Here is a 17,484-nt window from a genome sequence, read left to right on the forward strand (position 1 = left end):
TAAACACAAATAGAATACTGGCCTGGAGCTCAAGGCTGCTTCTTGCAGTCTGCAGATGGACTCTGGAAATGTTCTGCTCTTATCTGTGCACAGAGACATTGTGGGGGCTATTTCACCAAATTTCTCTAGGGAGGGGAGAAATTGCTTCAACAGTTTCTCAGGGATGAGGCTCATTATTACCCGTGGGAGAAGAACAACTCCTTCCTTCGTCGCTTTCAGTTTTTTGTTGGTGGGGACGCGAAGGGCAGCAGCAGCAGCAAATGTCTTGCCAGTTTATCTGCCATTTTGCACCCTTCATAATCCTCCATAATGCATTATGGGGCACATATTGTAGCTGCCGGGGGTATATTTGGATAAAATCCAAGGTGAGAGGCAGAAAAAAATCTCAGAAATTTCCTCTGAGAAATCTTAGTTCAGCTCTATCTGGAGCAAATATTCAGTAATGAAAAAAAGAATTGCACTCCTAGAGCCCCACATTTCAGGCTTTAACCCTACATGCACTTTTTAGTGAGGGAATCCCACCAAACACAGTAGGACTTCTCACTAAGCATGCAGTTCCAAAAAGTTGCCAGGGTTATATGCATGAACCAGCATGGGGTGGGGCCAGAACTAATCTGTATGCTTTAATTTCTATTTTGTTTTATTGTGAAAAGCAATCAGTATTGGTCGTTTACTTTGGGGGTTGAAATATTTGTTTTGTTTTGTTTTATACCACTAACTGTGCGATTACATTTCTCTTTAGAACCATAGGCTACAAAAAGAAATACGTAAAGGTTCCCCATGGCCACATGTGGGTAGAGGGTGATCATCGTGGACATAGCTTTGACAGCAATGCTTTTGGTCCGGTAAGTCACAACCATTTTCTCCATGTTTATTTTTTACCACATAATATGCAGTAAAAAAAAACTTGTGGGGATTCAGTCCCTGAAAGTTTATTTTAAAAGACAAAGTTCTGCAGGCCAGTTTGTCTCATCATGCTGTTCCAGGATGCGGGGAGAACTTTGACATGTGTGGTTGGTTTAAGAACACTTAAAGCAGGGATAGGAATGGTTGCAGCTCACATAATCCCTGACCATTGACTATGTTGGCTGGGGATAATGGTAGCTGGAGTTCATCAACATCTGGAGGACCACAGATTCCCTGTCCTTGCCTTAGATCAGGGGTGTCAAACTCAAATTCATCGGGGGCCGCATCAGCAGTTTGGTCACCCTCAAAGGGCCGGTTGTATCTGTAGGACTATGTGTCCACTCTTTATTATCATAAATTATTGTCACTTCATTCAATTATTACTGTTTTTTTTGTAATAATGTAAGTAATAACTAGCTCTGAAAGCAGAAACATAGTCAGAATAATGGCAAGTAGATATTCAAATGTACAATTATTGTACAATTTATTGAAAAATGATTTTTGGTAACTGCACTGGGTGGTGGAGGCTTGCTAGGGTTTCATGCAGGAGCTTTGCAGAGCTACTGGTACCTGGAGATGTTGGGGTCCTTCTGCATGCAGGACAGATGTTCTGCCAGTGAGCCACCACCCTTCACCAAAGGGACTGGCTGAGGTTGACTCACTGGAGCTGCTCTCCTGGTTCCAGGGTTTAAGGGCCAGAAGTATAAAGCAGCATCCTATGTTTCTGAGGAGAGGGAGAGGGAGGGGAGGGAGGGAGGGAGGGAGGGAGGGGGGAGGAAGAAAAGAGGGAGTGGGAGGGAGAGAGGAAGGAAGGAAGGAAAGAGGGGAGAGAAAGAAGAGTAGGAAATAAGGAAGGGAATAAAGAAGGAAAGAAAAAGAAAGAGGGAGAGAAGACAGAAAGGGAGAAAGAAGGAAGGAAGTAGAGAGGGAAAGAAAGAATAAGAATGAGGGAGAGGAAGAAAGATGGGAAGGACGGAAGGAAGGACGGAAGGACGGAAGGAAGGAAGGAAGGAAGGAAGGAAGAAAGAAAGAAAGAAAGAAAAGAGGGAGTGGGAGGGAGAGAGGAAGGAAGGAAAGAGGGGAGAGAAAGAAGAGTAGGAAAGAAGGAAGGAAATAAAGAAGGAAAGAAAAAGAAAGAGGGAGAGAAGACAGAAAGGGAGAAAGAAGGAAGGAAGTAGAGAGGGAAAGAAAGAATAAGAATGAGGGAGAGGAAGAAAGATGGGAAGGACGGAAGGACGGACGGACGGAAGGAAGGAAGGAAGGAAGGAAGGAAGGAAGGAAGGAAAGAGGGGAGAGAAAGAAGAGTAGGAAAGAAGGAAGGGAATAAAGAAGGAAAGAAAAAGAAAGAGGGAGAGAAGACAGAAAGGGAGAAAGAAGGAAGGAAGTAGAGAGGGAAAGAAAGAATAAGAATGAGGGAGAGGAAGAAAGATGGGAAGGACGGATGGATGGAAGGAAGGAAGGAAGGAAGGAAGGAAGGAAAGAGGGAGTGGGAGGGAGAGAGGAAGGAAGGAAAGAGGGGAGAGAAAGAAGAATAGGAAAGAAGGAAGGGAATAAAGAAGGAAAGAAAAAGAAAGAGGGAGAGAAGACGGAAAGGGAGAAAGAAGGAAGGAAGTAGAGAGGGAAAGAAAGAATAAGAATGAGGGAAAGGAAGAAAGATGGGAAGGACGGAAGGGAGAAAGGAAGGAAGGAAGAAAGAAAGAAAAGAGGGAGCGAGGAAGGAAAGAGGGAAGAGAAAGAAGAGTAGGAAAGAAGGAAGGGAATAAAGAAGGAAAGAAAAAGAAAGAGGGAGAGAAGACGGAAAGGGAGAAAGAAGGAAGGAAGTAGAGAGGGAAAGAAAGAATAAGAATGAGGGAAAGGAAGAAAGATGGGAAGGACGGAAGGGAGAAAGGAAGGAAGGAAGAAAGGAAGGAAGGAAGAAAAGAGGGAGCAGGAGGGAGAAAGGAAGGAAAGAGGGGAGAGAAAGAAGAGTAGGAAAGAAGGAAGGGAATAAAGAAGGAAAGAAAAAGAAAGAGGGAGAGAAGACGGAAAGGGAGAAAGAAGGAAGGAAGTAGAGAGGGAAAGAAAGAATAAGAACGAGAGAGAGGAAGGAAAAAGGGAAGGGGGGGTCGCCACCTTGGTTCAGCACAAGAAAAGAGCGCGAAGGGACCCAGGGGCAAAAAGCATTTCCCGTGCAGCGTGAGGCAGCGGGTGTCCGTTTTAGGAGACGTGCGTAAAGCCTCAGAGTTGCACGTTCATGAGGCTGAGCCGCTGCTAAGCTCACGTTCATGAGGCTGAGCCGCGGCAGGAGAAGGAGGAGGTGGAGGTGAGGCAAGAGGAGGAGGATGCTTGCCGGGTCGGTGCCCAGCAGCGCCGTACGGAGAGTCCTGAGCCTCTGGGACGCAGCAGTGCTCTGTAGCACTTTGAATCCTCCTCCTCCACGCGCCGCTGCTGGGTGCTTTGTCTGTGCTTCTTCTTCAGCAGCAGCAGCAGCAGCTGTTTCCAGGCGCCGAGCCGTGGCAGGAGGAGGAGGATTCAAAGTGCTACAGAGCACTGCTGCGTCGCAGAGGCTCGGGACTCTCCGTGCGGCGCTGCTGGGCGCTGACCTGGCAAGCTGCCTCCTCCTTCTCCTGCTGTGGCTCGGGGCACTCCACGCAGCGCTGCTCCGGCCGCCTTTCTACCCCCCCCCCTCAGGCCCCAGCTGTTTGTCGGCGCTTTGTCGGCTAGGTCCCGCTGGCTGGGGCGCTCGGCGGGCCACATGACGAGGTCTGGCGGGCCGGATTTGGCCCCCAGGCCTTGTGTTTGACACCCGTGCCTTAGATTAACTTATTCCTACACTGGTATATCAGAACAGGTCCTCAGGGGATACTTTTTAACAGCAGAAAATTCTTATCACTCTGAAATAATTGATGCTGTAGGAGTTTTCTGGCTTTGAGTACTATTACTGTGCCTTGATATTTATTTAGTGCCAATGGTGTGCTAGGAGCCAAGTAGGACACAGAAAAGCCCAAATCTTTGTATAGTATACATTAGGAAGACTTGCCTGGGACAGAGATGAGGGGCTGACAATGACAAGTGAGATGGGAATATTGAAAGGCTGCGGAGCAGAGGCTGTGTGATCCCCCTAAGATAGTCTGGGAAGTCCTTTGAAGAGAAGTGGACCTTGCAGAGGGCAACTTATAGGGAGGCAACTATACTCTGTAATGGCTGTTTCGACACAGCGATCACTTGATTTTGTGATTCTGGAAGGGAGGTAGCCAGGTGAGCAGAGATGAGAAGAATGATCAGACAAATGGAGATGACAGAAGCCATAGATGAGTCTTTGTGGGGGAAAGCTATGATAAGATTTGATCTTCAGAATAAAAGGGGCGAATAAAGAATGTAAGCAGAAAGTCCAAAAGCATTCAGCGTGCAAACTGTGTCTAGATTCTCACGGACAACAACAGCACCAGTCTATTTTGATACGTGTGTTGTAGCTGGGAGCAGATTGTTGGAATTGGTGATGGGTTTCCAGCATAAGTAAACAAGATGATATGCTTAAGATGTCTTTGGGTGGAGATTGGGATCATGGCAGAAGGGGCTAAATATGGAGGTGGGGGCAATTCAGAGACAGAACAAACTGAAGGCATTCCAGTCACTATGGGACACAAGCAATTACAGAAAACAGTGAGTCTGGCATAAAGTAGTTAGTTGCTTGCTAGAGTGACATTGGAAATGACACTGTACAGCAGGATGCATCCGTCTCATTAATGCTGCTTTAGGTGACATTTTGATACCCTGGTGTATACCACCCCCTGTTTCACTGCATAAATGAATGAATGCCGTCAATGCATGCCATGAATTGATGGAAATGTCCTTGAGCACTCCAATTTGTAGATCAAGGTTCTGAAAGTGTACACCCCTGCTCTTTGTGAAGCCTACTTCCCCACATTGTAATTCTTTCCTTTTTCCATAAGTGTGGAACGGACAAGCAAAAGGAAAAGGGCATTGTGGTGGCAGAAGTGAATCCTGTCTCCTATTTTTGTTATAACAAAGGTCACTCAAGTGCAAAAAGTTATCTATGTCAAAACTCTGATTTGGGGTATTAATGCATTTCCCCATGAACAACATGTATAAATACTATCTTTGGAAGATGGGTTGCATTTAAGGCCATCATCTACTGACCTTCACGCTCTGCTGTCATTTTTTAGCCAAAGAGCTTCCATAATGTAGATAAAGCAAGACATGGTTAAACTTGTAGATGAGCATAATGAGCTTCATGGGACACAGATTGAAATGGTTAAAAAAGGAAGCAAGCACACACACACACACACACACACACACACACACACACACACAATGTTCTTTCCCCACTCATTCAGGATATAGCCTTAAGAGAGGGACTGCAGGCTGGAACAATAAGGCAATTGCACTGGGATCATTCAGAACTACTGTGCCATATTGGGAAATGTAAAATAACTTAAGATCAAATAATTAGGTTTCTTCCTGTATTTGTCTGATAGTATAGTTTACATTTTTGGAATGTAAAAATGAAGTTTCCTGGTATTAAGACTGCGTGTGCATTCTAAACAATGTGTGGGGCATATGCTAAAGTCCCCATTTATACCTTTAAAAAACCTACTTAAAAAGTATTCAATACTGTAATGTTTGGGATTAATTACTATAGGATCAGAATTAAAAAAATATTTTCAAGAATCATGATGGATATTTGAATTCTTTGAAACAAAAGTGGAGTACCTATTGTAATGTTTTACAATGGGAAGATACAGGTGTGAGGGCCCAGAAAAGAAAAATCAGAGGAAATAACACACCTATGTCCTTTCCCCTTCACCCCCTTGGTCTTCACATCTCAATGAAAGGAATGCAAGTCAGACTCTAGCCAGTACTGCCCACCCCCCTTTACCTATTTCTTTTTCTAGATAGGTGGATGATAGAATGTTGTGGTTGTTTAAAAAACAAACAAACCAGGATTCAGAATGCTGCAATAGAAAGTCTGATGCACTAAAAACAGGAACGTCTGAAAAATATAACTGGGCAGCTACAAATATAACTGTTAATTACTTTGCAGCGCGTAAGACTGAATTAAGAAAAGCAGGCTTATTGTATTTTATTATTCAGAGAATAGCTGTGTTCTGTGCACTGTAATGCTGTTACTTTGATATTGCCTGGTTTAATCTAGATTTTTAAACAAGCTGTAGAATCTATTTATAATGACTTAAAAACACAAAACCACAAAACCACCCTGTGCTGAACTGAAGCCAATAACCATTAAAAGAACTTATGGCTCCCCATTCCTTTTCTTAAAAGTGGAACATTATATGTCGAGTGATTTTGCTTCCATTTGTATGGTACTTTTCTTTAAATTAACCCATGCTTCTAGCAGGTTTTAGGAAACAATATTACAGTGTAGTTTAACTGGAAAACTGATAAAACACACTTTTACTGAGGTTTTTGTAGGTTTGCTTTTGCCATTATGTATTTTGAATAGTTTCACAAGCTATGCCACAGGGTTTGCCATATGTGCATCAAGAACAAGCCTTGGATGCACTATGAGTCCTGGTTTCCATCACATGCTAAGCCAGTGATGGACAACCTTTTGAGCTTGGTGTGTCTAAATTCGCCCAAAAACTGAGCATAACTTGGGTGGTGTGTCAATTCGAGAGAAAAACCATAATTTTGAGATATTTATAGTTTAAATAACAAATATGTATAATTGTTTCCCCTTTTTTTAAAAAAGGAAAAAGTTTTTGTTATTTTGTTTTTTTAAAAAAATATATTTAAAAAAGGGGAAAAAATAAGGCAAAACCCAGAGGTCTTTCCCAGTGGGACTCTGGGCTCAGGCCTTCCTCCAACGGGTCTGCTGCTGGGGAGGTGGGCTTGGGTTGGGCCTGGGCCTGTGCCTCCTCGTGGCCATCTTCAGCCCACCTCTCCCCTCACTTGGCTATGCTTGTGCAGCGGCATGGCAACAGGGAAGCGGTTTCAGCTTACTTGGATGTCTCTTCTCTCTTCCCGGGATGGCGGCGAGGTGGCAGTGGTGGCAGCTCCCCGGTTGCTGCACTTTTGGCCCCCAGTGTCTGGGCAGTGGCGGTGATGGTTTCGGTGGCTCGGGAGCCCGTCCGGCAGCTCCTGCAGCATTGGTCACTTTCAGGAGCTCCACGGCTCTGTGCCGACCACCATCTTGCCTCGCCAGAAGTCCACAAGGCCCCCAGAGATGCATTGCCTGCGGCATTCCGCCGCTGGCCAGAAGTGAGGTCTCGGCATGCGGCTGCGTGTCACCAAAAATGGCTATGCGTGTCAGTGCTGACACACATGTCATAGGTTCGCCATCACTGTGCTAAGCCAAACCTTGGCTTAGCTTAGCATAGCAGCCAAAAGGACTGAAGTGACTGCAAACTTCTCTCCCAGAGCATGCACTGAACCCAGGCTTAAGCTTAGCGTATTGTGCAAACCATGTCACTGAATGGATGCAGAAAGTGTTTATAATAGGTATCACTTTAGATGTGGGTGTTAAGTGTTAGAATTGCAGTATCACGCGGTAGGTGGAAATATGGCAACACTAGGAAATCCAGACTGGAGCATACCCAATGAATGGCTTTTCAGCCTTTCTTTGAAGACATTCAGTGGTGCAAAGCCCAGAACCACGTCAGGTAATTCATTCATTTGTCAAACTGGCCTAAACATCAAGACGTTTCTCCTGGTACGCAATCAAAATCTACCTTGCTGTAACTTTAGCTCATTGGATCTGGTTGTGTCCTCTGTGGCAGCAAAGAACCAGTCTTTGCTCTCCCCAGTGTCATAATCCTTCATGTATTTGGAGAAAATTACAATGTCCCCTGCCTCCCATACATTTCTTCTCCAGGATAAACAGGGCTGGCTCTAAGGTAAGGCTGGGTGGTGCAGGGCGCCAGGCTGCCAGGGGGCCGCCGGGCCCCCAGGGGGGCCGCCGCACGCTGCGCCCACCAGACAGCCGCGGTGGGAAATGGGGCGGGGGGGGGGGGCGCCGGAGCGATCTTTGCACCAGGGCGCCCGGCCGCCCAATATGTTTAGGACAGCCCTGAGGATAAACATACTTAGTTCCTCCAAACTTTCCGCATAAGAGTTGTTTTCCAAACTGTGGATGATCTTCATTGCCCTCTTCTGAACCCCCTTTTTGTAATATACAGACTCTATGGCCTTCTTAAAACATAGCCTCCAGAGGTGGACACAGTACTTTAGATGAAGTCAAATATGAGGTCTCATAGAGAAAATTCACCTCTTTAGTTATCACTATTGCACACTTTATACATTCTCCAAGCACAGAGTCCACAGGTGCTTTATGAAAGTTGACCCGAAACTCAAATTTCACTGACATCGTTGTCTGTAGTTTTGTTTGCTATGTTATTGTGGAATTGCTCTCAGACAGTCAAATTACCAGTGCAGTCTCCAAACTATTTGCACTGGTGTACTGAGACTATATTGGTTCTGTTGAAGTAGGTCAAAGTAAACCTTCTTAATCTGTTTTATGAACTGCACTCTGTGGAAATAATAAAATTCATTAAAAAAAACCTTTGGATTTTTTAAAATGAATTCTACATTTTGGAATTGATTTTTCTGTTTTATAGGTTTTTCACATAACTTAAATTTGCAAAAGAAAAGAAAAGTCTAACGTTCACAAGGAATTTGAGGCCAAGCCTGTTTAAAGGGGCCTCATGTATGTGTACTTAGCACCGTCTTTCTATATGAATTCCTCCTGCCCCTTTTTGTGCTGAGAATAGTATCTGCAGTGTGGTGCTTTATTTATGCATCAGGGTTCTGAATTCCATAGGTAACCTCCGTAGAGAAGACTCCTTGCTACCAACATTACTCTCAATGTGATAGTAGTGGCAATGGATGGAACAGGATGAAAAATTCAACTTTGAAAGTGGGGCTATCTGTGTAGCCCTGGCTGAATCCTTTCAATAGCCTTGCCCTCTACGTGCAACTAATGTGTGAAGAGGACCCTATTCTGTTACATGTTCTATACATAATCTATCTGAAGGTATGTGGCTATCTTAGCTGAAGTTGGCAATGTAAACAATGTTTCGTGTGGTTACATTGCCACTAGTAAAGTTGCTCACTAAAATACTGTGCTTGAGCACACGAACTAATGTGCCATAAGGGCATTTAAATAATGGAGAATCTTCCCTCATGGAGGAATAGTGGTTTGCCCTGGCAAGTGGTTTACTGCAAGGCTATGAAAGTTGGCCAACCTGGTGAGCCAGGTAGGCTAGCTGTATATGTATGAACTTCAACCAGGGGTGAAACTAGGCGTTAGTCAAAGACCCAGTTTGGCAGCCTCCCTCCGGCGCTACAGCGCCACCCAGGGTGCAGCACCCCCCTACCAGCCCGGCGCCCCATGCCACCCAGCCTACCCCTAGAGCCGGCCCTGGCTAGCCCCACTGTGGCTATGGATCTGCTTCAACCATGTGTCTTTTTTCAGATCTGGTTGTCAAGCAGTGTTGTTATGCAAGTTTTTTTTTATTAAAAAAAAAGTTTCATGGGGAATGAATTGGCTCCTATGCTACTTTGACAATTTTTGGGACCGTAACTTAAATCACACACACACTCTCACACACAGTTAAAATATAATGTGAAACCATGGATTTGTGTTATAAGATCATTTGTGATTATCCTCACTTTCGCTTGTTTTTGCTCCCCTTTCCTCCTCTTTTGCGTTTAAACCATCCATGACAGCCAAACTCACAAAACTGTTATTTGCTGAAACTATACCTAGTGAGAACAATATGTTTTTGAAGCCATGCTTCTTCTCAGAGCATAGTTTATTGAGTTTGGACATTACAATAAAATATATGTATTTTAAAATAAGAAGCTTGCCTGGTGTATGAAAGACAAAGATAGAGCTAGCTCAAGGCTCACCACATATGGTTTTTGAAGCAGGAAGACATGGATTCCTGAGTCAAGAGTGAAAATTATTGACAATCAAAACTTCACACAACTTGTCTGAATGGACAGAAAGGAGATTTCCCAAGCAGGTTATCAGTAGAATCACTAAAAGAAATGATTAATCCATTAAGGATGTCTGTTCCTTCTGCCCAACCAAAATAGGTTAGGGCTTGGGAAATTTTGCAGCCATCCAGGAGAGGGGTGAGGCATGTGTGTGGGGTAGGGGGTAGGGTGCAAATTAATTACAATGCTGCCCGGGGTTCAAATCCAAATTATTCAAGGTGCATTAACACCCTGAAACTACAATTCTGTACATCACCTGCCCTCTGGCCCAATGCTTTGTTGTTTAGAAGATGGGCATGGATTTCCTAACAGCCACAGAAATAAAGGCTACAAAACAAAAGAGAGATAAAAACTAATAATGAAGAGAACAGAAATCTGACTGGTATTGAGAAAAGAATATGAGCAATTCTAGCCAAGAGATCATCAGCCCCTTTGACTAACCTTTCTGGCATGTCTCTGACCTCTTCCAGAAAAGGCTTAAGGGGAACCAAGGGGTTGTTGAAGGGAAAGAATTACTGATTATGTTTCTTCACAGATCTTGGAAGCTATAACATACAGTAATGGGGAATGTAAATATCCTTGATACGTTGTCTTGTTGTGGAAATTTGAGAGCTTTTTATCCCACTGCACTCTAATGCTAAGCAGAAAATATAAATCCCTCTTCATCTTAGCCACAACTACATTTCAGATTGGATTCAGTGTTACTTAAGCAGAATACAGCTGGAAAACAGTAATAGAGTAAAAAAAAAGTGTGCATAATTTGATTTAAATTTAAAAAGGACTGGTGGGCATGTTAAAATTAAATAGTGGAAACAAAACTAAAATGAAATCTTGCTTTCAGGCAAAACTCATGGAAAAGAGATTTAGTGAAAAAGGATCGCATCCTGAGTTGTAGAATATGGATGGAATCCATTTATGCCCTTCCGTTTCTGGAATGGCCTTTGATCCAGTGGGTTGAAATCTGTTTCGGTTGGTAGGGGGATCCTTCAGAACAGCGTAGAGGATGGTGCGGAATGGGCTGGAGGCTGCTATGGGTTGGAGAAACCAGCCAACCTCATCCCTGTTCTGCTTTCATAAACGTACAAATAAAGTTTATTAGTCATATTCACCTTGTTTGCACACATCAACTGTTATGTTTCCGATCTTTGTCACTTATGGGCAGCTTATCAGTGAACTCACACACCCCGGCACAATCTGAAAATAGAAAGCTGCCTTCTATGGAGTCATATATTATTTATTTGGAATATATAAAGGTTCCTTATATGGAGTCGGGGAATTGCTCCATCCAGTGTAGGGCTCTTTGCTTTTTGGAGCTTTCCAGGTTCAAAGACAATCCCCACCTCTACCTTCCCTGCATCTAAGGTTATCTTTAGGGATTCCAGGCCTGGGATCTTCTGATTGCCAAGCAATGTGCGATGGACAGTGCTCTAAAACTATCACACAACAGGGGAAGTCTCTTATCGAGAAGGCACGATCAGTTGTGCATGTCGATTCAGAATCTCCTTCCCTTGCATCTTAATTGGGCCATGGAGGAAAACTGTTGACATACCATCACCACTGGCCAGTCAAAGCAACAGAGGAAGTTGTGTGCCTGCTTTTATTTATTTTAAACATTTCAAAAAGCTCCTGGAGCTGCTTGCATAGAAATCAATAAAAACAAGACAGTCCTTGCCCACAGGCTTAGAATTTAGAAGACCTGATATGAAGGTGGCGTGGGGGAAGGATAAGAAGTAAAGAAGAAAATGAGTCAACTCAGGCACCAGTTCGTAAAGTTTACATAGTAGTTCTTGTCATCGGAAGCAACTTTCTTTTGCCTACATTTTACTTAGAAGAGAGGAAGGCTTGTATGATTTATTGTGTGGAAATCTCAGAGCTGAGGTAATTTTGCATCTAGCCCAATCAAATCATGCAAGAAGGAGCTAGCTGGAGAGATAAAATTTGCTCCCTAAATGGGAGGATACGTGAAACGCACAGGCAGTGTTTTTCCACGCAGCTTGTAGCTTTTGAAGAACGCACAGTCTCAAAGCTGCACAGAATGGATATGTACACGGCAAACAAATCCACGAGGAGTAAACAAAAGAGATTGAGAATGTATCAAGCACTAGAGAGCTTATTGTAATGGTCATCACTGATCATAGCGTGCAGAACACAATGTGAATGTGCATTGCAGGCTGAATGCATTCACTTATTTGAAGGGTTTAGCGCAGAGCAGACTCATTAAGAAGTGTGTGAAATTGCTGGAGCGCCTAAATGGTTAGCTCTGCTTATAGATTTCCTGCTCTGCCCCGACTGTGATCCCAAAAGGTACGAAGCAAATCTTGCAGGATTAAGCACGAGCTGTTCAGAAGCGAAAAAGGCTGTTCCAGGTGGCAGTGGCAGGACCTGGGAGAACTGACAGAGAAGGCGCACATATCGATCTGAGCTATCGTAACCAAAGCAGGGCCTTATGAATAGAAGAGCCCTGCCATTCAAGTGAAGTCGCAAGGGATTTAAAGGAATGGCGCTCTGCTATTTCTGGATGGCCACTGACAGTGTCCACTGCCTTCTCCATTGGGGACTCTTAGGAGAGCTAACAGCCCTTGGTGGCAAGTGGACTGATTCACACTCTTCACCAGAAAAGTCGGAACTGTTATTTCCAGTTTCTGAGGCTAATAACTAGGGCTGTGCACCAGATTTGTCTGAGGCTTCACACAAATCAGGCATATTTGTGGGGATTTGGATGAGCCAGGGTCATACACCTACAGTATGAGGGACGCAGATGGCGCTGTGGTCTAAACCACTGAGCCTCTTGGGCTTGCCAATCAGAAGTTTGGTGGTTTGAATCCCTGCAATGGTGTGAGCTCCCATTGCTCTGTCCCAGCTCCTGCCAACCTAGCAGTTCGAAAGCACGGCTGTGCAAGTAGATAAATAGGTACCACTGTGGCGGGAAGGTAAATGGCATTTCCATGCACTCTGGTTTCCGTTGTGGTGTCCCGTTGCGCCAGAAGCAGTTTAGTCATGCTGGCCACATGACCCAGAAAGCGGTCTGTGGACAAACGCTGGCTCCCTTGGCCTGAAAGCGAGATGAGTGCCGCAACCCCATAGTTGCCATTGACTTGACTTAACCGTCCAGGGGTACTTTACCTTTACCTTTTACCTTGCATACAGACTGCTGTGAGTTGGGTTGGACTGGCCCAGAATGATCCACAGCTGCCAGTGGGGTGCAGCAACAGGCAGCAATAGAGGCAGGGTGAGAAAAGGACACAAAAAAACTGCCTGACCTTCAGCGGTGAGATAGTAGGCCCAACACCACGGCTCTCCTTCCTGCCTGCCACCCTGCCTCAACTGCTGTTGAGCAGAGGCATCATTGCTGTGGAGTATGGGTACTCCTTTGCATAGTGCTGTCAACCTCTTGACCTTTCAAAAACTCTGTTTTAACTGTATGTTAAAATAAAGGTTTAAAACTCAGGAGCAGATAATAATTTTTTTAAATGCACAAATACATTTGAATAGTGGAGTTTTGATGGGTGGTGTCACAGAATAACTTTTGTAGGTAACAGAGGGTGGTAAAGGCAGGTGGATCATTTTTCCTACTTCTCAGATTGGCTTGGAAAAATCATCTTGCCAGATCATTTCTGGTGCTAACTTTGAAAAACTCGCCAATTTCTACTAATTAGAGGCAATGTCCTAACTGATAACCTCTCTCATTCAAGCAGTTTTTATTCTTGGAATGCTACATAAAGTCTTTTTTGACATTGGCCTTTGGTCCTTCTAACTCTCATAAAAAACTTTTTTGCTACATCTTTGACACACTTATATCATATTATTTTATTACCGCAGATTCTCAAGTTAACCTTTCTTAAGCATCAGCAATTCAGCTGCATTTTGCAAAGCTAAAGGATACATCATGTTGAAACACTTTCTCAGAGCTCTATCTAATAACACTATGTGTGAGATGATCTTTTCCGTCCTTAATTTATGAAAATGCATGCTATCTTCCTGCTGTTTTCTGCAAAAGAATATACCGGTACATGCAAAACCTTAAAAGTTATGTCAGCAGCACATTAATTCAATTCAAAATGGTTAGGTCACTGCTAGGAATAGGAGATAAATTTGATTCTGTTTGCATTTAAAGGCAGATCCAACTACTGTAATTCACACTTTTCAAAATGATACACAGACTGAAACACATTCTCCAAAAGTATTTTTTCTGAATTTTGCAATGCAGTTCTTCAGCCAAGTTATGTCTAGAAAAATGCATATAATAAGGTAAAGTGTATATAAAAATGCATATGTTCATGGGAAATTACATACAAAATGCATTATAATATGGAAAGTTTAAATATTAAGGAAACTATGTTTTATCAAAAGTGTGAATATCAGCCAAAATTACATAAACAGTGATGTACTGTTCCCATGGATGTTGTGCCACAGACAAATAAAATTGCTTATAATAATGATGTGCATACCAAAAGAAATTCCACCCAAAATGCTGATGAATTTTCATGAGTACATAAAAAATAAAATAAAGCAACTGACTTGAAAATGTAGCAAATTGAATTTAAGATTGGAAAATGAGAAATTGAGAGAACTGTTGATGCCTGGGTACATGGAGAGAGACCTTGCTGGGCTTATTGCACCAACTAAAGAACACCAGGCAGGAGCATTCTCCCCCACAAGCAACCCTTGGGATGATTCATCACTCTTCTTTCCCCAAGCACTTCTGCAACACATATCCAAAGCATGCATGTGCATGCAATACAAAAGCAGAGTCCAAGCAGAAGCTAGGCACTGGGGGTATGGATTTCTAAGCTACTTTATTATGTACAAAACGGAACAAAGGAAATCATGGCTCCTCTCTCCTTCTTCATCTCCGAGAGAGAAGAAAAGCAAAAGTACAACATAACGGAACAGTGTAACTGAACTTCTGTCCTCATGACTCCAACAGTATGGAATGTCAACACAGACATGTGATGAAAACAATCACACATCCTGCAATGGATGGAATGAAATCCCAACAAGAACCAGCATTGATAGATCTGCCCCTCCTTGGTTGTGTCTTTCTGATCTGGAAATTCTGGTGTTGTCAGAAAACAAATTATTCAAATTAACCCATCTTGCTTTTCTTCCAAGCTAACTCACATTCAATGGTTGAGTTCTTTTTACAAAAATCCAGGTGGTCTTCTATAGAATATGGGTTAATCAATATATTTAGCCTCATCTTTTTTAAATAATAATAATAATAATAGTACTACTTCTATAGTGGTTATGGGTACTCAGCTTTATGGTGTTATAGCTCTCTGTAAGGTTCTGCTTTTCCCAATCCAAATGACTCTGAGCAATTTCATTCTAGCAGCTTCGAAAATATTTCAGAGCATGTCCCTATTAATCTCTTTTTCTCTAGGCTATGCACATGTTTTCAGGTTTTCCATATCTATTTTGCCTCCCTGAACCATTGTTATGCCTAAATGTGTGATACCATGGCTAGCTAGTATAATTTAAATACCAAAGAACACGTGTCTGCTTTATAGAACACTCTGTTGTTGGTCCCCCCCCTCACCCACACACATGGCTACACAAGAAATAATATTATTTTAGAGGTGTGGAATTTGCCAAGAAAGATTTGCAATGCTGGTATTGTTACACAAAACATGCTTTCAATGGTGCCAACTGCTCTATGCATTTAGTAACTTAAGGAAGTGTGCATCACAATTTCAGCAGTATTTAATATGGCATTCTCTTGCTTCCTGCTCATCGCTGTTGAATAACTGCATCGTAATCAGGTTCTAACTCTAGGGAAAGCTGAGGGCCAAACACCTTTTTGTAATTTTGAATCTTCCCTGTTCACTGATAAGATGGGGCTAATATACAGTTCATTCTTTATATCCAAAGAGGTGTGCACATGGGAAATTGAAGCCTTCCCTTAACTTAGTGTTGCCATATTTCACAATGTGAAAATCCAGACAAAAAGCTGTTTAAGTTTGTGAGTTTTTTTAAAGGAAATTCACACACACACACACACACACACACACACACACACACACACAAAGCCCACTTCTGATATGGCTTGCCATTCAGCTGGGTTTTCATGGACATTTTCACCTATTTTCTGAAATTCCACCCAGATGCTATTTCCAACAGACAAATCCTGGATATATCTGGAAAATTCCAAACATATGGCAGCCCCATTAACACCCCATGCTCATTTGCTTCAGTCACTTTTCTCCCAGTCTACACCACTTCCATGGTCAGAGCAAGGGTAGGAAAAAAGAACCTTATACTTTGGACTCAGCCCTTTCTCACCAGTGTTTGTTTCTAATCCGTTTCTGAGCCCAATTCAAGATGCTGCTTCTGATCTATAGAGATCTACATAGCTCGGGACTTCAGAATCTAATTGAATGCTTTTTCCTGTACAGAAGATGTTGTACTCAAATTTCCATAAGCCCCAGCCAGCATGATCAGCAGTTCAGCAATATTTGGATGGAACCATGTTGTCTAACACTGGCTTAAGGTTATCTACTAAAGTCCTTCACTACATGCCCGTCTGTAGCTCAGTGGTTCATCATGAGAGGGCCTTTTTGGTGGTGGTCTCCCAGCTAGGAATGTTCTCCCTAGGGAAGTCTGTCTGGTTGCCTGCATTGTTGTCTCCTCAGTACAAGGCTAAGTCTAGCATTTTTGTTTCAATTTTGTTTCAATTTGTTATATACAAATGTTATACAAGTTTAAGTTTCCAGTTACTATTCAAGTTTAACAAACGCAAACAAAGGAAAATAGTTGACTTCCCTCAAATATATTCCTCCAAAAACGAGTGCTGTGGAATTGGCCTTGGGGGTCCACAAGAACTGGAGACAGTGAGTTGCACCCAGCTAAATTATACTCCATGTAGGCTGATTGAAATTAATAAACCTAGATTAGTTTTGTCTGCTAATTTCAGTAGGTCTACAGCAGGCATCCCCAAACTTCGGCCCTCCAGATGTTTTGGACTACAATTCCCATCATCCCTGACCACTGGTCCTGTTAGCTAGGGATCATGGGAGTTGTAGGCCAAAACATCTGGAGGGCCGCAGTTTGGGGATGTCTGGTCTACAGGACTAGCTTTGGATACAACTACGGTTGCCAGACTCAATAGAGGACAGGACTTCTGTGCCTTTAATTGCCCTGCTCTCTTTTGAGTCTGGAAACATTAAAGAAAAACCAGCAGACCCTTTGTTTAATTTCTAGACAAAGGGTCTGCTGGTTTCTCTTTAAGGTTTCCAGACTCAAAAGAGAGCAGGGCAATTAAAGGCACAGAAGTCCTATCCTCTATTGAGTCTGGCAACCCTAGATACAACCCCAAGCGTCCAAAAAATAATTATGGTGTATTTCTCTTGTGGACAGCTGGGTGAAAAGCTTGGGATATCATGTATGCAGACAAAGACCTTGGATAAGACATGGGAAGCAAAAGCTATCTGTCATTAATGTTGCACAATCTGGTTATTCTGTGAAGGATTTAAATTAGTCCCCAGAAATCTGACACCATTTCATTTTAAAGACATAATTGAAGGGTTCGGTATTCCCACCCTCTTAAAACAAAAATGAAAAACTCCTCTGAGAAGCATCTCTGTTTTTGTAAGAAACTTTGATAGTGGAAGTCCCCTG

The 17,484-nt window shown here is 43.0% G+C and overlaps 1 protein-coding gene across 3 annotated transcripts in view; it reads left to right on the forward strand.

The window, feature by feature from the left end:
- The window catches only part of IMMP2L (inner mitochondrial membrane peptidase subunit 2), a 462,410-nt gene that overhangs the window by 360,855 nt on the left and 84,071 nt on the right, over positions 1 to 17,484 (forward strand). For all 3 annotated transcript variants that reach the window (XM_035127413.2, XM_035127412.2, XM_035127414.2), the window contains exon 5: positions 743 to 845. In XM_035127413.2, the coding sequence (XP_034983304.1) occupies positions 743 to 845 (103 nt within the window). The remainder of the gene's footprint in view (positions 1 to 742; positions 846 to 17,484) is intronic.

Source organism: Zootoca vivipara, chromosome 10 (assembly GCF_963506605.1).
Source record: "Zootoca vivipara chromosome 10, rZooViv1.1, whole genome shotgun sequence".
Taxonomy (NCBI): Eukaryota; Metazoa; Chordata; class Lepidosauria; order Squamata; family Lacertidae; genus Zootoca; species Zootoca vivipara.